Below are 22,002 nucleotides of genomic sequence, written 5' to 3'. Positions count from 1 at the left end.
CGGGAAAGCACATAGGCCTCCCTGCAGCCTCCTCAGAGGATAAGGGCCGCTTCACACGAGCGGATGCCGTGCGTGGCATCCGCTCCGTGAAAGAGTGCCAAGACCCGCTGCAGACTGCAGAGGCACGGAGCGGTAACATGACTGTTAATGCTCCGTGCCTCTCTGTGATCTCTTTACTACGAAATCACAGTTGTCACTGTGATTTCGTAGTAAAGAGATCACAGAGAGGCACGGAGCATTAACAGTCATGTTACCGCTCCGTGCCTCTGCAGTCTGCAGCGGGTCTTGGCACCCTTTCACGGAGCGGATGCCACGCACGGCATCCGCTCGTGTGAAGCGGCCCTAAGGAGACCTGATCATCCTGCAATTCCCCGTCATCCAGATCCACTTGTTCTGATAACTCCAGATTTAGGGAACGGGAAGGCCCAGGGGAAGGCGCCAGTTGTCTAGAGTCAGCTGCAGCCTTAATCTCCTCTCTAATGAGGGTTCGCATGGACTCCACGAAGGAAGGGGATTCTTCAGCGATAACCCTTTCAATACATCTAGGGCAGAGGGTCTTTTTTGGGTCCGACACCAGGCCCTTACGGCAACCACCACACTTCCTGCGCCCCGAATCCCCTTTGGCTTTAAGCTTCCTGGACTCACTGTCCTAAAGGGAATAAAACAAACTTTGTATAGGCCAAAAGAGGGACCCGGAGTAAGGGTGGCGAGGGGTCAGTATAGTAAAATTACGGACACCCAGCGTGTAGGGGGAGGAGAGGTACGGGACTCCATAACCCTATATACCTATGAGGAAAGACATAAGGAATAGGGATTACTCCCCCCCCCCCCCGGGAGGAGGCTTACCGGGCTGAGGGCCGAGACAGCGGGATCACCGGAGCGCTTGGATGATTCTCTGTCGCTGGAAGGCATCCTGCAGATCACCAGTGGAGGTGGAAGCGAACGCCTCTTTTTAAAACTCCCGCGCGCGCAGGAGCCGTCTCGCGAGAATCTCTTGCCCAGGGAGATCTCGTTCCGCTGACGTCACCACGCCAGATCCCGCGCGAGTTCCGGCGGACTCGCAAGCCCGGGGATGCCTGAAACCAGGGCTTACTCCGGAGGATAGAGGAAGGGAGGCAATGCGTCCCCGGGGTCCCCCAATCCCTGCACCGACCCTCCTGAATGACAGGGACCTTTAAAGACCAGGCCGGTGCGGTATCCACTTTTTCCTAGACAAGCCCAGGAGTGGCTTCCACGCACGTCCGAGGACAGGAAACAACGACTGGTAAGGTAAGGGGAGGAGGCTCCTTAAATCCTGTGCTTCCTCGTTGTTTCCTGTCCTGGAGGCGGGGACACCCTCCTGTGAATGCCGTTGTGGAGGCGCCGGGGAAAAAGGGGTTTCTAAGAGTTTTTTTTTACTCATTACCTAGCCTCTGGAAAAGTCATCAGCTGTTAGAGAAGGCAGCGGGCCATGGGGCTGAGCTCCGATACCAAGCACTGCCACAAGGTAAGGATTAAGTGCATGATAGGCCGGGGGCTGTCTACCAAACTCGGGTCCCTCAATCCATTTCAGTTTAATTTTTTTCTGTATGAAGAGGCTGCGGTGCTTCCTGAGCGCCAGAGTCTCTTCCTAGGCCATATGACATCACATTCATCGTTCACATGGCCTAGGTGTAGCTCAGTCCCATCTGAGTGATTGGGGTTGAGCTGCAATACAAAGCACAGTACTATCAAATGGACAGAGCTGTGCTTGGTAAGGAGCAAAGAGGCTGCGGCGCTCACTGGGACATCACAGTCTCCTCAAACAGCTGATTGGCGGAGTTTGTTATACAGACGTGTTAGATTTCTCGTAATTGGGATCATTTATCCAACTGGTGTAAAGTACAACTGGCTTAGTTGCCCATAGCAACCAATCAGATTCCACCTTTTATTTTCCAAAGGAGCTGTAAAAATGAAAAAGTGGAATCTGTTGCTGTGGGCAAGTAAGCCAGTTCTACTTTACACCAGTTTGACCCAAAGGTCCCTATAGTGTCTACAGCAGTTACAATGTCCCCTAGAGTAATAACACACTATATTTAGCTCCAGGTAATAATACCTGTATAGTGTTGCCCCCAAAAATGTCCCCTAATAGCAACTGCCCCCATGTAATAATTTCCCAGACATTGCCCCCATGTAATAATTTCCCCCACACTGCCCCCATGTAATAATTTCCCCCACACTGCCCCCATGTAATCATTTCCCCCAAACTGCTCCCATGTAATCATTTCCCCCAAACTGCCCTCCTATGTAATAATCTGCCCCAATGAAGTAATTTGCCCTTACACTGCCCCCCTCCCAAAGTTGACACACACAAAATAAAAAAAAATAAAAAAAAAAAAAACAACTAAAAGCCAATACTTACCTGTGTCCGGGATGGTGACGCAGGCTGCAGACGCGCAATCTTCATTGCCCTGCATCCCGACACAGGCGCGTGAAGGTGTCATCACACACTCCTGCGCAGGGATTATACTACCACATAGGCCTCAGGCTCCCGTGCCTCACCTCAGTATGTGGGTGTTCGGGTCGGCGTTGGGCCCCACAGCGATGCTCCTATGTTAATCCGCCACCGACTTCCACTATACAATGTACAGCGCTGTGCTTGGGGAGCATTTAAAATTGTCGACCGTTTTTCCTGTTCATATTTTAGTGCATCTCCAGATTATTGCTCTCTGCCTCACTCAATCTGTCAGGGAGCTGTTCTGACAGCTGGATCTGTAGAACTTATCTCTGAACTCCTGACAGCTAATAAACACTCATTAAAGCTAAACTCTTATCAAATGATAAAATTTTGCTTAAAAGAGTGTCTATGAGCTGTGAAGAGTTCATAGATAAGGGCTACACATGGAGCAGTCAGATGCAGTGAAAGCTGTAGTGGAAAAAAAACTTGAAAATTTTTAATAAATACCAGTTGAAAAAACAAACTCAAAATTAGTAAAATGCAATGATAAAAAAAAATGCCCAAAAGCATTTATATTGGGGACAGTTGGATGCTAATGTCTGTAAAGCGCTGCGGAATATAGTGCATAAAATAAATACATAAATACTCTGAACAGATGCACTGAAATAAGGATCAATGTCTGTACAGGATTTTTTTCTTTCAAATACTGCAGTGAATGTTTGCATGAGGTTAAAGGGGTTGTGTTACTTCTGCAAATAGCAATTATCATGTAGAGAAAGTTAATGCAAGGCACTTCCTAATATATTGCGATTGTCCATATTGTCTCCTTTGCTGGCTAGATTCATTTTTCCCTCACGTTATACACTGCATGTTTCTATGGTTATGACCACCCTGCAATCCAGCAGCGGTGGTCATGCTTGCACACTATAGAAAAGAGCACTAGCCTATGTACAATCCCACCAGAGAGGCCAGCACTTTTTCCTATAGTGTGCAAGCACGGCCACCGCTGATTGATTGCAGGGTGGTTATAACCATAAAAACGAGCAGTGTATAATGTGATGGAAAAATGAATCAAACCGGCAAAGAAAGCAATATGGATAATAACTGTACATTAGTAAGTTTCTTGTATTATTAAAGGGGTTGTCCAGGTTCAGAGCTGAACCCGGACATACCTCCATTTTCACCCAGGCAGCCCACCTGACTTGAGCATCGGAGCAGTTCATGCTCCAATGCTCTCCTTTGCCCTGCGCTAAATTGAGCAGGGCAAAGGCATTTTCAGGAGTTCCTGTGACGAACCAGGCTCTCCATGGGGCTGCCAGGAATCCCAGTGATGTCACCGGCACTGATGGGAGGGGTTTAGCGCTGCCTTAGCCAGTAAAACAGCTAGGGCAGCGCTAAAGCATGCCCATCAGAGCCGGTGATGTCACCAAACACACTGCCGGGTGGAAGCTTCCTCCTGGCAGTGTGTTATGGTAAATAAAAACGAGATTTTTGTAAAACTTACCAGTAAAAATCTCTTCCTCGCTCTTCATTGGGAGACACAGAAACCGTGGCTATAGCTATGTCCTCTAGGAGGCGTTGACACTAGGTAGAAGTTGTTAGCCTCTCCCTTGGCAGATATACCCCCTCCAACCTGGAGAGAGAGCTTCAGTTTGTGTACAAGCAGTAGGAGAACAAATCACAATGAAATAAACGTGGAACACAAACAATGCCAAAGGACCCAATGGGGTTCTAACCAGCAACTGCAGCAACTGTGGCCGAATAACAACACTGGGTGGGTGCTCTGTCCCCCAATGAAGAGCAAGAAAGATTTTACTGGTAAGTTTTAGAGAAATCTCGTTTTCTTGCCCATATTCATTGGGGGACACAGAAACCGTGGGACGTCCAAAAGCAGTCCACAGGGAGGGAAAAACCACAGACCCATGGAAGCAAGCGTCCCTGCAGGCATCTAAGAAACTGCCGCATACAAGACCATGCGGCCCAAGGCAGCATCCGCCGATGCACAAGTATGCGCCTGGTAAAATTTTGTGAATGTGTGTAAGGAGGACCAGTAGCCGCCTTGCACAACTGCGTGGCCGAATAGAGATTCCTCCGAGCCCAATATGGGCCCACCGCTTTGGTGGAGTGAGCCGTGATACCTAAGGGGTGGAACCCTGCCCTGGGCACGGTATGCTTCAGCAATTGCAAACCTAATCCAACGTGCGATTGCCACCTTGGAGGCCGCCATCCCTTGAGAGTACCCTCCGGAATGACAAAAAAGGGAGTCCGTACGCCGGAAGGAACTGGAGGCTGCTAAATAAATCTTCAGAGCCCCGACAACATACAAATGGCCTAACTCCCTTCCTTTAGGGTGTGAAGGAGAGGGACACAGTGAGGGAAGGGCAATTTCTCGTTTATATGGAAGTCAGAGACCACCTTCGGAAGAAAGGAAGGAACGGGCTGGAGAACCACTTTATCCTTATGAAGAACCAGGAAGGGTTTTCTACAAGAGAGCGCTGCCAACTCGGACACCCGTCTGATGGATGTGAGAGCCACAAGGAAAAACTACCTTCCAGGACAGGATTTGGAGTGAAATCTCCCGCAAGGGCTCTAAGGGAAAAGCCAGGAGCGCTGAGAGGACTAAAGTCAGATCCCAAGGCGGTAAAGAAGGACGGTACGGATAAACCGTATGTGCCACTACCTGAAGGAAGGTTTTTATGGGACCGTGGGGAGAGAAAAACTAAGGGGGGGGGGGGATGTTCCGGCTTTCACAGATGCCTAGGAAGGACCTCCAGGTCCTGTAATAGATCCTGGACAATGCAAGCTTCCTGGCCTGAATCATAGTGCGGATGACATCCGCCGAAAACCCTCTTCGTGTCAGAATGGCGGTTTCAATAGCCATGCCATCAACAAAGAGACCTGAATGCTGATGGAAGACCGGACCCTGCGAAAGAAGGTCGTCTCTGAGTGGCAGTGACCAAGGGGAAACACGTAAAGGAGGGAGAAACCCTGCCAAGGAGAGAGCAGGGCGTCAATGCCACAAGCTTCCAGATCTCTTGCTCGGGAGAGAAACGCAGGAAGCTTCTGATTGAGTCTCGAGGCCATCAAGTCCACGTCCGGGCAACCCCAATGCACAATCGCCTCGAACACCTCTGGGTGCAGGGACCACTTGCCCGGATCTATTGTCGTCCCGCTGAGGAAGTCTGCAGTCCAGAAATACAGAAGCGAGAGGCCGACAACCATTCTGCTGGAGTAGGAAGAAGAAATTGAAGGGTGTTCTGTTCCAGGAACGGATCGTCTATCAGTGTGGCAAGACGTGACTACCCACGGAGTGGGCAGTGAAAAGTATGATCACCATAGGACTGACGTGACCTAGACATGTCTTAAGAGAGGTAAGTGTAGATACAGGTAGCATACCCAGGACCATTGGGAAGAATTCACCTGTAGAAGGAGGGATGTGGTGTGCGCCACAGCCCATCAGCCGGGTCCAGAACCCTGGAAATAGAAGGCCACAAAACGAATACCCCGTGCAAATGCAGAGTTAACCATGGATTTAGTGGTGGAGGAAGCCATGCAAGGGGAGCCACAACTGTGTTGCTAGTCCATACCATAGTCCAGCAGAGGAGGGGGCCACACCGCAGAGGCCACCAGATTCAGTGCTAGAAGAATCTGCCACCTGACAAAGGAGCTGTGCAGTAAGAACCATAGTATGTAGAGGTAACACAAATACCACTCCCCCCAGGAGTGGCCAGTGCCTGCCACGTCGGTGCAAAACTGAGGGGGAGGCCTGAGGCTATCCCGTAGAAGCCATGGCACCATACTGCCCCAGTTAAGTAGAGCTAGCTTTAAACACTTTACCTGGGAAGGGCGCTGAACAGGAGCAACTGCCAAAGCTAGCGTCAGGGTAGAACCCCCACCTGAGGGGGATGCCCCACTGCAGCAACTACGAACTAGAGCACTAGTGTAAAAGCTGCACCTGTGGAGGAGAACACGCTGTAGTAGCTAAACCAAAGTGCCAGAAAACCTTCTTTCCCAAAAAAAGAGGAGTGGTGGATAGAAAATACAGTCAGTGAAAACACTCGACTCGCTGGAACGTACTCCCCATATTATGTGCAATGGCGTATGCACTACGTATTGATGAGGACAATATCATGACCGACTGGAACAGTGGAGGCCCATGGAGATGGATAGTCTCTAGGATACAAATGTTGCCAGGCAACCCCTCTGAGAAGACAGAGGATGTCACAATCATGCTCCAAACCAGCACCGAAGATAAGAAGGATACAATGTGGAAACAGCCACCGTATCCACTGGCGGCACCCACACACAACTAGATGCAGAGTACTGGCCACCCGCGGGTACCGGCTGTTGCCACGCCCCACTGTGAAAGAAGCAAAGGCATCTAGAGCCGTGGCGTAGTTGAACTGCAGCATCCCAAGATGCTTAGTTATTCCCCCATAAGCGGATCACTTGTGGAAGGGGGTAAATGCAACAGGAAGCACGGTGATGGGAGAAAGGGCTAATGCATACGGCAGGTACTGATGCAATTCCGCCACCTACCGAAGGGGGGATACATACATCCGGCACTGAAAACAGTGTAATTGTACTTAGTCCACCTACGGCAGGGGATAATATCTAAGGCAAGTACTGTATCCCGTAGTAGTGCAAGTACTCCGCCTATGGAAGGGGTAATGCATACGACAAGTACTGCTGGCTACCGTAGACGCACTCTTAGGAGATTGCTCGGATTTATTCAGAATCTGAATTGGTGATCTCGCCCCCCTTGGACTGACCCTCTCCGGGGAGGGAGGGTGTGTCTAAGTGGGACCCAGGGAGGAAGGGTAGGGTTTTGGAGATATCCGAAGTGAAAAGATGACCTGCTGTGGTCCGCTTGCGCGTAGGTCTACCCCTTAAAATCTCACCCCTGGCAGTTGTGGACTGCGCATGTGGGGAGTTATCAATAAACTAACCAGAGGGTGGAATGGGAGCTTCTAGAGGTCCATCCACCGGATTTCGCAGGTGGTGCATTATCAACCAAACGACCCGGGAGGGTGGATTGGGAAGTTCCAGAGGTCCTCCACTGGATTGTGCAGGTGGAGGATAATCAACCAAATGACCCCGGAGGGTGGATTGGGAACTGTCAGAGGTCCTCCCTTGGATTGCACAGGTGGAGTATTATCAACCAAACGGCCCTTGAGGGCGGATTGGGAATACTTCAGGGGTCCTTCACTGTATTGCTGTACTGCTGGCCAGGAAGGGTTAAAAGAGTGACTTGAAGCCCGGGGGCGTGTTCAGCGGGCTTCTGGAGGAGATGAAGCTGCGGCCTAGTATGCAGCAAAGCCGGGGTCTAAAGTTTTTGATGCACGGCCGACCGGGATGCCCTGCCCTGCACGCACAGGCTGGGGGTGCCCGCCCTGCGGGCTGGGAAGAGGCACAGGGTTGGAGTTAAGAGGCGTCTGGGTGACCCCCTGTAGGCCCAAAGTGAAGCAGGGGCCTAAATTTAGCAGCGCCCGGCAGACCGGGATGTCCACCCCGCGGCCGGGAACTCTGTGCCGGCCAGAGGTAGCCTGCCTCGTGGCGCGAGCATTAACCCTTTCGGAGCGGCGTGCTTGGCGCCCGCTCCCGGATTATGGTGTTGGATGTCAGGGAGCGGGAGCTTCATCCGCTCCCCTCCCTGCCTGCTTGGCCACCTGATGTGCGCCGGAGGACAAGGTCATTAACCCCCCCATGTGCCTGAGACCCGTTGGCAAAGAGGGGGCCTGCTTTCAGAGGTCCTGGGCTACTAAAAGTGGAGCCCGATGCCTATTAACCCAATAGACCCCTGAAAACAATTGCCGCCAAAGGAGGAGGGAGGGGGAAGAAGGTTAACCATACTTACCTAGTACCGTGTACTCACCTCATCTTCATCCTCTTCACCCTCCCTAAGTGGACCCACAAGGTCACCTTTTCCAGCAGGGTCACCTCCGCAGCAGCTGGCACTGGAGTGGCAGGAGTCTGGTATGGCGGGAGGGTCTTTTTCTTTGGCAGACCTAGGTGACCCCTTAGCTGGCGGGAAGCAGGGCTGCCCTGGATCCTCCTTTTGCTTCTGTGGGGAGGTCTAGCGGTAAGGGACTCTGACACCGGCCTTGCTCCCCGGGATAACAGAGGCTGGGCGACTCAGTTTCCCAAACCTAAAAGGGAAAAAATCAAACAAAGAAGCCACCCTGCTTAAGGCAGGGAGCTCTGCCTCCTATGGACACTAAGCTAAAACTGAAGCTCTCTCTCCAGGCTGGAGGGGGTATAGCTGCAGTGTGAGGGGCTAACAAGTTCTGCCTAGTGTCAACGCCTCTTAGAGGACATAGCTATACCCACGGTTTCTGTGTCCCCCAATGAATATGGGCGAGAAAAAGCCCTTGCCCTGCGTTAGATCGCGCATGAGAACATGAGATGCTCTGATGCTGTAACGGACCGTTTCAGCAGACAAGGGGTTAAAATCTGTTTAGGTGATATGCCCCTTTCTGAGAGACAGGCACAGCTACTGCAGAACACCAAACTCCCGAACTGGATACAAAATAGCACTCCAAACTGGAACCTCGCGAATAGCTGCTAGCAGACGAACAGGAAAAGCATACAATCAGCTTACACTCCTGGCAATCAGTCTCTAACAGCATACAGGGAATCCCCCCAATAACGAGACAAGGCTCCGTGTTGAGGGTCAAGCAGTGGTCTGACGTGCTGGCACACCCAGCCTGGTTTTTATTACAGTTGTTGCAAATACAGGACAGATACAACACATCCCCACAATGCATCATGGTTTCCTCCTCTCTGTCCCGGAGACAACCGAGAAGTAATCCAATTATCTCTCAGGACAAAGGGAAATCGCCAATACACATGTGGAGACAACAGGACAGACATCACCATTTAAACACAAAATGGGACAATAGAGACACACCCAGCCTATTCCTCCCCTCTGTCTATCCACCCAACTATCTCCCAAGCTGACAAGTTACACTTTTTATAAATTGTTACAACTCTGAGTTTACATTGTCCATACATATAACTTACATCAATTTAAACAATATAACTTGGGGACAAACCTATCCAAAATTCACTTGAATAGGTTCAGGGGTTTAAAAGTTAGTATGGGCCATAATCCTGAGGCAAGAGGCTTTTAAACAGCCCCCTCCAAAACACCGTGGCGATGTTGGTTTCGCCACACAAAACATCAGGAGGTTGCCTGGGTGAAAATATGGGTATGTCCGTGTTCAGCTCTGAACCCGGACAACCCCTTTAACTTTCTCTACATAATAAATGCCACTTGCTAAAGTAAGACAACTCCTTTAAGTTGTGGCTAAACTGGAAAAGACTTGTGTGAATGTTCACAATTCCCATCGTACATACAAAATATTACTCTAAAGGCACCTGTAGAATAGCTTCAATGACTGTAACCGTTTTTCCGGTACCCGGAGGCCCAAAGAGAATATAGGGAGTAGGGCGGCAGTCTCCGCTCAGTATTCTAGTTACTGCCAACTTCTGGTGATCGTTTAACAATGGATTGAAGAACTGGGACATTTTCTTCATTGGGGTTTTATTACCTGCACACAAGGTACAAGCACATAGTTATATTTACACTGTGCCATAATTATTCATATTAATATAAAACTGTATTAATTGAACAATAAAAGTATTATTTGTAAAAATTCAAGACAAAAAAAAGGAGCAAACCTTGGCTGTTAGTCTGTGTAGCCACTGTCACCATATCACTCATGGATATTGCATTCTTCTCTCGAGCATTTGGTTTGTGCTGCTGATGGAAAATAGAACAACTTAAATAAATAACTGTGGTTTACATCCTGTATGCAGCAGTCCCAACACCACCCAGCTACAGTAATTTATAGCTCCTGCTATCAAGCTAGTTACATAGACACTTCCCTATTACTGCCATTGGACATAACATCACAGGAAATAATAGCTGCATGGTTCATAGGACCACAGCCCAGAATGGAAGATAGGAGCAAAAAATGTAAAAGAAATACATTACAAAATTACGACTAACTTTTAAGGCTATGTACACCTTCAGAGGAAATTTGTTTATGATTGCATTTTACTCATTTTGGGCTAAAAATCATTTTTTCAATTGGTCTTTATAAAAAATATTGAGCCGTTCTGTCACGGCTCAATATTTTGTACACAGCTTTTAAGCGCTGAGACAGAATCCTTGCAGAACATAAAAAGCGTAAAACACAAGCTTTATGTAGCTAGAGGGACAGTGATGTTTTCATGTTACATTTAATATTGCTCTGTAGCATGGTGCATTTTATCACTGTACAGGGAGTGCAGAATTATTAGGCAAATGAGTATTTTGACCTCATCATCCTCTTTATGCATGTCGTCTTACTCCAAGCTGTATAGGCTCGAAAGCCTACTACTAATTAAACATATTAGGTGATGTGCATCTCTGTAATGAGAAGGGGTGGGGTCTAATGACATCAACACCCTATATCAGGTGTGCATAAGAAACTGACTGAGAAAAGTCAAGCGTGCAGCTGCCAAGATGCCACTTGCCACCAGTTTGGCCATATTTCAGAGCTGCAACATCACTGGAGTGCCCAAAAGCACAAGGTGTGCAATACTCAGAGACATGGCCAAGGTAAGAAAGGCTGAAAGACGACCACCACTGAACAAGACACACAAGCTGAAACGTCAAGACTGGGCCAAGAAATATCTCAAGACTGATTTTTCTAAGGTTTTATGGACTGATGAAATGAGAGTGAGTCTTGATGGGCCAGATGGATGGGCCCGTGGCTGGATTGGTAAAGAGCAGAGAGCTCCAGTCCGACTCAGACGCCAGCAAGGTGGAGGTGGAGTACTGGTTTGGGCTGGTATCATCAAAGATGAGCTTGTGGGGCCTTTTCGGGTTGAGGATGGACTCAAGCTCAACTCCCAGTCCTACTGCCAGTTTCTGGAAGACACCTTCTTCAAGCAGTGGTACAGGAAGAAGTCTGCATCCTTCAAGAAAAACATGATTTTCATGCAGGACAATGCTCCATCACACGCGTCCAAGTACTCCACAGCGTGGCTGGCAAAAAAGGGTATAAAAGAAGAAAATCTAATGACATGGCCCCCTTGTTCACCTGATCTGAACCCCATTGAGAACCTGTGGTCCATCATCAAATGTGAGATTTACAAGGAGGGAAAACAGTACACCTCTCTGAACAGTGTCTGGGAGGCTGTGGTTGCTGCTGCACGCAATGTTGATGGTGAACAGATCAAAACACTGACAGAATCCATGGATGGCAGGGTTTTGAGTGTCCTTGCAAAGAAAGGTGGCTATATTGGTCACTGATTTGTTTTTGAATGTCAGAAATGTATATTTGTGAATGTTGAGATGTTATATTGGTTTCACTGGTAAAAATAAATAATTGAAATGGGTATATATTTGTTTTTTGTTAAGTTGCCTAATAATTATGCACAGTAATAGTCACCTGCACACACAGATATCCCACTAAAATAGCTAAAACAAACTTAAAAACTACTTCCAAAAATATTCAGCTTTGATATTAATGAGTTTTTTGGGTTCATTGAGAACATGGTTGTTGTTCAATAATAAAATTAATCCTCAAAAATACAACTTGCCTAATAATTCTGCACTCCCTGTAGTCCTAGAGTTCTTCTGCAGCCTAAATAAACTGGTATAACCAGAGGTGGACTCCCATACAGGGAATGTTTCCAATAGGCCTCTCACTGCCGCTGGCCGGGTATATACTACTGGGGTACCTATAAGGGCCATTATAAGAGCAAGTCCGAGCAGGACGCTGAAGGTAGGGCTGGCTTGGTGTAGTGGCCCACATCTCCCCTCCTAAGCCCCCAGCTCCATATCCAATGACAATTGGAGGAGGATTATGACAGAACATAGCATCTACTGATGGCCACCACAGAGGGACAGCTTCGGGGAAGGTATTTTGTGCTGCACTGTGGTATTTGGTTTTGTGGGATGGTATTCTGTGCTGCCCTATGGTATGACTACCAACTTGTGTGGCGCTACCTTCTGACAATTTTGATCAACCTACAACATTGGGGCCACTTTTTTTTTTTTTTTTTCAGGGCCACCAAAAAAAATAATAATAATAATAATAATAATAAAAAAAAAAGCGAAATATAGAACAGAGTGCTGCAAAAGAGTGTCACTATAATCTCCTCCCTTCAGCCTTGGATATGCAGTCTGTGTTCTCAAAGGGGTTTATGATTTGAACCTTCTCTACGTGTTTGAATGCCCTCTTGACAATATGCTGATCACAAAGTATCCCACAGCTAGATGTAATCTGTGGGAACCTTACAAAGTGTATAATTTTTACATATTTACATGCAGAGCCACCACAGGGCCTACACAGCGCTTTGTCTGGAAAAATCTAGGACAGGACCTCTGCAAACGCAATCACAGGCTGCCGATGCATTGTCATGGCAGCAGGGGCCGTAACAAAGGCTACCAGGCCTGTCACGAATATATGTCTGTTAGGTGCTTTTATTTCGTAAAGGTGGTAAAAACAAACAAACACACACACACACACACACACACACACACACACATACACCCATCCCAGTGCCTTCAGCTCAACTCCCCCAGTGCCATCAGCCCCTCCTTGCCATGTCCCCCACTCCCAGTGCCATGTCCTCTTCCCCCAGTGCCTCCATGCCATCCATTGCCATGTCCTCCTCCCCCAGTGCCTTCATGCCATCCATTGCCATGTCCCCCTCCCCCAGTGCCTCCATTGCCATCTGTCCCCCTCCCCCAGTGCCTCCATGCCATCCTCCATGTCCCCCACTCCCCCAGTGCCATCAGCCCCTCCATGCCATTTCCATCCATGTCTGCCAGCACCATCAGCTACTTCAAATCACAGGTGCCCCCCATTCCCCCGGCAAATTCGGGCCTGCTAACTTATACTGACCTTTCCTGGCAGTGCGCTGACATGGAGTCCGCAGGAGACAGGCCGCATCTTCTTCCCACGTTCCGGCATGCACTGGGCGGGACCTGACGTAAGGCCCTGGCAGCACAGTGCGGACGGGATGCCACGGAGCGGTGAGTGAGGCTCCGTGGTCACGTGATTTTAATGACTCCTCGATGCAGGGAAACTGCATTGAGGGGGGGGGGGGAGGGGGGGTTTGCATCGATTACAGCAAGAAGCACTAAAACCACTGAATTTTTTTTATCAAGACCAATTAAAAAAATGATTTAGCCCAAAATTTGTAAAATACAATATAAAAAAAATGCCCCGAAGAGTAAAAAACAAAACAAAAACAAACAAAAAAATTGAGATTAAAATTTTAGGCCAAATCGCTCAGCTCTACTCCAGAGTGAGAGTGGGTTTTATGAACTTGGCAACTACTTTAAAGGGGTTTTCCGAGATCTTTATACTGATCACCAATCAGATACTGATGACTTATCCAGAAGATAGGTCAAGATCTGATACAAGGGACCCTGACGATCAGCTGTACGAGAAGGCAGCGGTGCTCCTGTGAGTGCCGAGGCTTTGTTTCACATGCGTTTGTCAACGTGGCTTGGGAGCAGCTCAACTGTTACTGGTGATCTTTAAGAAGGCATTGTCGCTCACAGGAGAGCTGGTGTCGTCTCAAACAGCTGATCCGCGGGGGTCCCGTGTGTCGGACCCCCACCAGAAAACCCAAGTGTAATGGTGTATGGTCTGTGTAGTGATCGCTTAACAAAGATTAGGCTACTTTCACACCAGCATGGATCAGCAAAAACGCTTCTGTCATAATTAGGATGAGCGAACTTCATATTTTGAAGTTCGGTTTGGGGTATATGCTGAATTGCGTTAAAGGATTCCGTTACCACGGACCATAACACAGTTCTATGACGGAATGCATAACGGAATGCCTTTAGAGGCGTTATTCTTTCCGTCGTAATAGAAATCTATGGCCTGCATAAAGGATCCTTTCGTTATGCTGGAGTCCTCTCCTGCATAACGGAAACTGGACGGATCCGTTATGCAGGCCATAGACTTTTATTATGACGGAATGAATAATGGAATGCCTCTAAAGGCATTCAGCTATGGTATGCGTTATTGTCCGTGGTAATGGAATCCATAATGGAATTCAGCATATACCCGAAACCGAACTTCAAAATATGAAGTTCGCTCATCCCTAGTCAAAATAATACAACCATCTGCATTTGTTATGAACGGATCCAGTTGTATTATCTCTAAAATAGCCAAGACGGATCAGTCTGTAAAACCATTGTAAGTCAATTGGGGACGAATCAGTTTTCTTTTGTGTCAGAAAAAACTTATCCATCTCCATTGACTTACATTGTGTGTCAGGACGGATCAGTTTTGCTCCGCACCACATTGCGGACAGAAAAATGCTGCTTGTCCGTGATGGGGATCCAACGGAATACATTCTGGTGAATTCTGTGTCGTTTAGTTCAGTTTTGTCCCCATTGACAATGAATAGGGACAAAATGGAAACGTTTTCCCCCGCTATTGAGATCCTATGACGGATATTAATAGCTGAAAGGGAAAGTGCAGATGTGAAAGTAGCCTTAAATGTTAAATGCACAGCTTTGAGAACTATCTTGGAGAGAAGCTTAGTAAATAAAATACATATAACCCTAAAGAGATTGAAAGGACAGAATAAATAAATGCTACACGCTTGGCAACATCACAGAAGAAACCATCAGACTGTACAGGAAAATTGAGATAATGCAAGCTTGCTGAAAGCAATAGAACAGAGGCATATTTGTTCTGTAATTACATGTCACTGAAGAGCTCCGAAGTATTCCCGAGCATTAGCACAAATTAGAGAGCTCTCAAGCTAAACGACCGCTCAGCTCGGAGCAGCACAACATGCTCTGTCTTCATATGAAAAGGTACATAATAAACCCTGGTGTTAGGACGATGGGAAACCAAATCACCATGGGACAAAGAGTTCTGCATGCGCACTTGTATGTGGGCATTCAATGGCACAATTTCCTCACAGAAGAACATCTCTGTGCCATTGTGGACTTCAAGCTGTCCTCTATCTGCCATATAAAGGCTGAAAGCACGACAAATCCGCTGGCTTCCCATTTAGGATTCTGCCTCATAAACAGCATGAAACTAAACTACACATACTCCTATATATTTAATAGGACGTTATTGTGATGAATACTTTATTTCTAGCACAAAAACAACGCAGACACTAGTCATTCAGAGCAGTCCCATCCTTATATCCCAAACTGGCTCTGAAAAAGAAAAGCACTCTATAGCTTAATGCACAAATGTGCCACCTGCCAAAAGCAGTCTCTTTTTCTTGACATTCCCAGTTTATCCCAACTACTAGAATTCCGTGAAGCATTTTATAGAAGGCGTTTTGGGGTTTAGAATATCCTATCCTCAGGCCATCTGTATCAGGCCAATGGGAGTCCGATTTCTGTCTGATCAGCTATGTAAAGGGGTCGTGATACTTGTGCTACACCTTTATTGTTTACCTCAGTTCGGCTACCTGTATATGGTCTATATTAGCAGCCGTAAAGGGTTTCATTGCAATCACTTGTATAGGACAAAGATGCAATACTCTGAATGGTCCTTTATGGAATGCAAGCAGGCAATGAAGAGGTCATAGCGCTCTCACGAGCACCACTGTCCCATTAGAGCGCTAACCAGAGAGCGTACCAAGAGACAAACCCCCATTGACCTGATCTTGATGGCAGTGAACCTGAAAAACCCATTTAAATGTCTGTTCCTTTTGCAATGTTTTTCCTTCCTTTGTTTATTCAAGATTCCTTTCACTCCGACAACCTGATTGCTTGCCTTCACGAACCAAGAGGAATATGTGACAATTTTTCCAATTGTTCCAGACAATGCTACTAACTACACTTTGTGCACCAAATCAAAAGGCCTCTTTCTCAACAAGAGCCTTTGTGTAACTTACCTGATTTTCCTGCTGGGTGACTCTCTGTTCTTTCCTGTGCATGTGGTCCTGCTCGTCAATCCCTGGTGTGCTGACTTGAGGCGACTGTAATACCACAGTTTCTGGAAAAAGCACTAAGGAGACAATTGCAATCAAGATAAATTGTATCTTCCTTTATAACTCATTATTTGCAACCTGAGCTTTGTGTAGAACAACTACAAAACATGTATTTCATCTTAGCATGACATTTCATCATTACTTTCTAAACGGGGTGGTCCGTGTTCGGATTACATTTCTCAAATTCCATGCATTGCCATGTAATGGCATATGAAACGCTTATATTGCTTACCCCAGCACTCCCATAGAAGCCCTATGCAGCTCATAGGTGCGGTATCTAAACAGACCAGCAAGGCCATAGCGTCCAAGATGATGGCGACTATGATTTACCCAGGTGACCACTTCAACTGCACAGACATTGAAAGCAGGCAGTGCAGACTACCGTATGATACAGGAGATTTTGCTCCCTCTACCTACTTGTTCAGTAGAGGATGTAGCTGGGTAGATGGTCACTTGGGTAAGTCGCCATCGTGGATGATATGGATGCAGTGGATTGTTTACACATGGCACTCGTGCAGCGGATTGCTTCTATGGCTGTGCCAGGGTAAGCAATGGACCTTTTAAGGGTTTTATATGGCATTACACATCAACGTATGGCATGTGATAAATATCAGAAAGCGAGCAACCTTTAGATTGCGTATTTGTTGCAAATTATTAGCAGCCGTATCCGCCCTGAAATTCCACAACAAAGTACACTGAGCTCAGACAGTCCTTGGCTTCTTGGCTCAGACAGAAAACTCTAAGGCCTCTTTCTCACAGGCGAGATTTCCACGCGGGTGCAATGCGTGAGGTGAACGCATTGTACCCGCACTGAATTCGGACCCATTCATTTCTATAGGGCTGTGCAGATGAGCGACGATTTTCACGCATCACTTGAGGATTGCGTAAAAATCGCAGCATGCTCTATATTATGCGTTTTTCACACAACGCAAGCCCTATAAAAGTTAATGGGGGTGCGTGAAAATCACAAGCATCCGCAAGCAAGTGCAGATGCGGTGCGATTTTTCACGCCTGGTTGCTAGGAGACGATCGGGATGGGGACCCGATCATTATTATTTTAACACAGAATGCAGAGTAAATTAGGGATGGAGGGGTTAAAAAATAAATTAATAAATAATTAAACTCATCTTATTTCCTTGTTCACGCTGCCCAGCTTCTCTTCTTTCTTCTTCTTTGATGACCTGAGGGAAAAGGACCTTTGGTGACGTCACTGCGCACATCACATGATCCATCCATGGTGATGGATCATGTGATGGACCATGTGATGAGAACAGTGAAGTCATCAAAAAGGTCCTTTAACAAGGTCCTAAAGAAAGAAGAGGAAGTCCGCTACGCGACCAAGTGGATGGAGTGAGTTAAATTTGTTTATTATTTTTAACCCCTCAATGGACATTTTACTGAGCATTCTGTATTAAGAATGCTATTATTTTCCCTTATAACCATGTTATAAGGGAAAATAATAAAATCTACAGAACACCTAACCCAAACTTCTGTGAAGAAGGGTTTGGGTCTGGGTACCAAACATGCCGATTTATCTCACGCGCGTGCAAAACGCATTAAAACGTTTTGCACTCGTGCGGAAAAATCGTGCAATTTCCCGCGGCGCATTCGCATCCTATCCGGCCCTCACACGCGACGCCCGTGTGAAAGAGGTCTAAGAGTGAATTCACACACTGCAGATTTGATGCAGAAATTTCTGGGATTTTCCCCTTCGTTGGAATGGGGATAGCAGAAATCCATGTGCTTACCACCAAAACTCCTAAATTCAGTTGAAAGGAACAGATTTTCAATCTCAGAAATTTCTGCAACAGCCCCTGCATATGAATTAACCCTGGAGATGCTAAGGTTATAGTTAGGCGTTAAACTTTTCCGGTATTGAGTTCCGTCTTAAGGGCTCAATACCGGAAAAAAAAACGGATCTGTTTTTATCGTAATGCATTCTGAATGGAGAGCAATGCGTTCAGTATGTCTTCAGTTCAGTCACTGTACGGTTTTTGGACGGAGAAAATACTGCAGCATGCTGCAGTATTTTCACCGCCCAAAATTCCGGAACACTTGCGGAATGCCGGATACGGCATTATTTTCTGATAAAATGCATTAATGCCGGTTTTGCAGACCTTTAAAAATGTGAAAAAAATAAATACCGGATCCGTTCGCATACAGATTGCCGGATCCAGCGACGAAACTGCCTGCCAGAATCCAACAACGCAAGTGTAAAAATACCCTTAGAAGTAAAGGTTAGGCTAAAATTCATCCTCAAGAAATTGTGTCACAGTTGCAATGCAAACTTTTGTATTTCTTGTTTAGGTCTGTAAATTTGTGGCAGGTAAAACAGCACACCTGACCATGTCAGAAAATCTGTGGTGGTTTTTAGCAATCCAAGAAAGACCACCACTTGCATGTCAATTGGCAGAATCTCTAGTGAATTATAGTAGTGGCATAGGCGACAACAATTGTGACTTGTTTCGGCTTGCTATGAACCTTTGTCAAACCAGAGAAGTAACCTCAGGAGACAAGCACCACGGACAGGCAGAGGGCAGTTGAGACTATACGCTCATATTTTCCCCACATGAGAACACTGAAGATGTGGCGCAACAGTGACTTTAAGGCAACAAGCAGATGACTGGTAGTTGTCTTGTCACTCTAGGCTTAAGGGCTCATTCACACGACCATTTTGCTGAACGGGTGTGGACATATTTTCATTCCGCGGCTCCGCAAAAAATATAGAGCATGTCCTATTCTTGTCCACAATTGCGGACAAGAATAGGCATTTTCTATATAGCGCCGGCTCGGTGCATTTAGCAAAATGCAGAACGCACACGGCCGGTATCTGTGTTTTGCGGCCAGCAAAACACGGCATGGTCGTGTGAATGTACCCTAAAAGTACAAATCCTATAGTCAAAGAGAACTGAAGCATTTTTAGATGCAGCCAGAAAGTTCCATGACAACATTTTCTCTCTTCTGTTAATTACTAACCAGCTTGTCCAAGATGTTCCGCTTGTTCTACAGCAAACTGGCACCTTCTGCTAGTGGTTCTATAAATAAAAAAAAGTTAACTGTCGGCATAGGCTTAAAATCTACAGTAGCTAGACATCTGACTAATATCTTGTGTGTACTCAAGTGGAGGTTATAACATGGCATTAAAGCAGTTGTCTGGGCTTTTTCCATTGATAACCTATCCTCAGGATAGGTCATCAATATCAAATCAGTGAGGGTCTGGCACCTCCGGCGATCCACTGTATGCGGAGACTGCGTGTGCAGTGTGCACGTGCCGTCTCCATTCTCTCATCCTGTCTGCTGCTGCTGTTCCATAGACATACAGCAGCGGACAGGAAGAGAGATGGGAGGCAGCACATGCACACTGTGCATGCCGTCTGCTCATACAGCTGATTGGCAGGGGTGCTGGGTGTCGGAACCCCGATAATCTGATATTGATGACTTATCCTGAGGATAGATCATCAATCGTAAAAGCCTGGACAACTGCTTTAATATATCGCTATATTTCACATGATGTGTCCCGTTAATGCGTCAGTACATTTAATAAAAAAAGCTCCAAGATTTTTTAAAATACTTCATAATCCTCCCTTTCTCTATACAACTAGTGTTACAGATAATTTTTTTCTTGTTCATATACATATCTTAAAAAAGACACACACAAAGGCTTTAGTCTATTGTATAGTAACAGCCCATGTCAGCAAGTTGACCACCATCTCTGTATTATATGTGTCATTCTGTTGTCAAATGGATATACTGGACCTGACCTAACAAGGTGACCACCGCATTTCATCAAGACATGTATCCATGTGTGGCAATGAACCAGAATAGGATAAATGTATACAACATACAGAATTATGATGATTTTTTATCTTGGAGAAGCTCGATGGAGTTGTTCTTAAAGGGGTATTCTGGTTGTTAGAAGTTATTCCTTGTCCACAGGATAGGGGATAACTATTAGAATGGTGGGGATCCTACTGCTGAGACCCCCAGGGGCTCTGAATCCGCTGCAGCCCCCCTGAAATAAAAGGAGGGGATGGTCACACATGCGCGTGGCCGCTCCATTAATTTCTATGGGAGTTCGGGAGATAGCCAAGTGCTCAGCTATCTCTGGAATTCTCATAGAGATGAATGGAGCGGCTGCATGCATGCCTAACCGGCTGCTCCACTTATTACAGGGGGTACAGGGCCCCCGTTCTTGTGATCGGTGAGTGTTCTAGTGGTAGGATCCCCACCAATCTAATAGTTATCCCCTATCCTTTGGAAAAAACAAAATACCCCTTTAATGGTAGAATTCACGTGTCCCAATTTAAGGGTCTATTCACACGTCCGTTGTTTCTTTCCTGATCTGTTCCGTTTTTTGCGGAACAGATCTGGACCAGTTCTGTACCCATTCATTTTCAATGGGTCCTGAAAAAAAAATCGGACAGCACAATGTCCGATTTTTTTTCAGGACCCATTGAAAATGAATGGGTACAGAACTGGTCCTGATCTGTTCCTCAAAAAACGGAACAGGTCAGGAAAGAAACAACGGACTTGTGAATGGACCCTAAAGGGAGTTGTTAAAGGGGTTTTCCAGTATCTACAGCAGCCCTCTCATGTGCCGGGCCCCTCCGTGGGAATATACTTACCCCACTTCCCGCACCGCCGCTTCTGCTTCTCCCTGTACATGAATGAAAACATCCGGTGTCGGAGGGGAGCAGCCAATGGCAGGCGGAGACTAGCCTCCTTAGCATCGCGGGTGACACTAGGGAGGCTCGTTCCCGTCCCCGCCTGCCATTGGCTGCTCCCCCCGACACAGATGTTTTGATCCGTGTACAGGAGAAGCAGCAGCGGTGGTGCGGGGACCAGGAGCGGCGAGCGGTAAAAGTATATTCCCATGCTGCTCTCATCCTTCGGTTGTGTCTGGCATTGCATCTCAGCCCCCACTAAAGTAAATGGCATTGAACTGCAACACAACAAACCACCCACGGACAGGCATGGTGCCATTTTTGGACCTCTTTAATACGTTTGCAAAGTTGTGTACATAGGCTTTTACAGAAAAAAACCTCCATAGCTTGAGTGCCTCAAGCACTTTGCTTCTGTTTCCACTAGTAATGAGTAAGCAGAGCATCACAGATTTTGAGGGAAGCTGCTGCCTTACTTTCACTGGAAAACAACTGACCTCGGGTGCCCCCATTTCTCTTAGTTGGCTCTGTACCAAATTACCATGAATTTGCGAGAAAAAAAATAATAATGAGTGTCTATATAAGCATGTGAACACAAAGAGTTATAAAAGGAAGGAGCTGAGCAAATAGAGGCTACTGAAACCTACAACACAGTAAAACCGTATCCACTCTAGACCTGTTTATGGTGAACTCTACTTCCATCGGCTCATAGCTGTAGGACTGCTCCAAATTTGAATGAACCCGCAGTGCCACTTCCTCAACGTGTATCTAGAAAAGGGAACACAAAAGATTTTTTTTAACAAATCTCGCATTATGCCACTGCTTGATGCCACGCACAGCCAGCATATAGCATGTTTTATTCATCACTGAACAGGCTGCCATTCTGAGCATGTTCAAAGTGAGCAGCTGGTACAGCACAAGTACCTATTCAACAGCCTGACTGTA

At 46.8% G+C, this 22,002-nt stretch overlaps 1 protein-coding gene across 1 annotated transcript in view; it reads right to left on the bottom strand.

Moving 5' to 3' along the window:
• Positions 1 to 22,002, bottom strand: part of MOV10L1 (Mov10 like RISC complex RNA helicase 1) — a 165,024-nt gene that overhangs the window by 57,972 nt on the left and 85,050 nt on the right. Inside the window, exons 17-21 of the mRNA XM_044277185.1 lie at positions 21,734 to 21,825; positions 19,373 to 19,431; positions 16,301 to 16,401; positions 10,100 to 10,181; positions 9,797 to 9,969 (exon numbers count right to left, since the gene is read on the bottom strand). Of these exons, the coding sequence (XP_044133120.1) occupies positions 9,797 to 9,969; positions 10,100 to 10,181; positions 16,301 to 16,401; positions 19,373 to 19,431; positions 21,734 to 21,825 (507 nt within the window). The remainder of the gene's footprint in view (positions 1 to 9,796; positions 9,970 to 10,099; positions 10,182 to 16,300; positions 16,402 to 19,372; positions 19,432 to 21,733; positions 21,826 to 22,002) is intronic.

This window comes from Bufo gargarizans, chromosome 2, assembly GCF_014858855.1.
Source record: "Bufo gargarizans isolate SCDJY-AF-19 chromosome 2, ASM1485885v1, whole genome shotgun sequence".
In the NCBI taxonomy this organism is placed as follows: Eukaryota; Metazoa; Chordata; class Amphibia; order Anura; family Bufonidae; genus Bufo; species Bufo gargarizans.
Note: the sequence above shows the minus strand (reverse complement) of the source record. Positions and strands in the feature narration are given on the sequence as shown.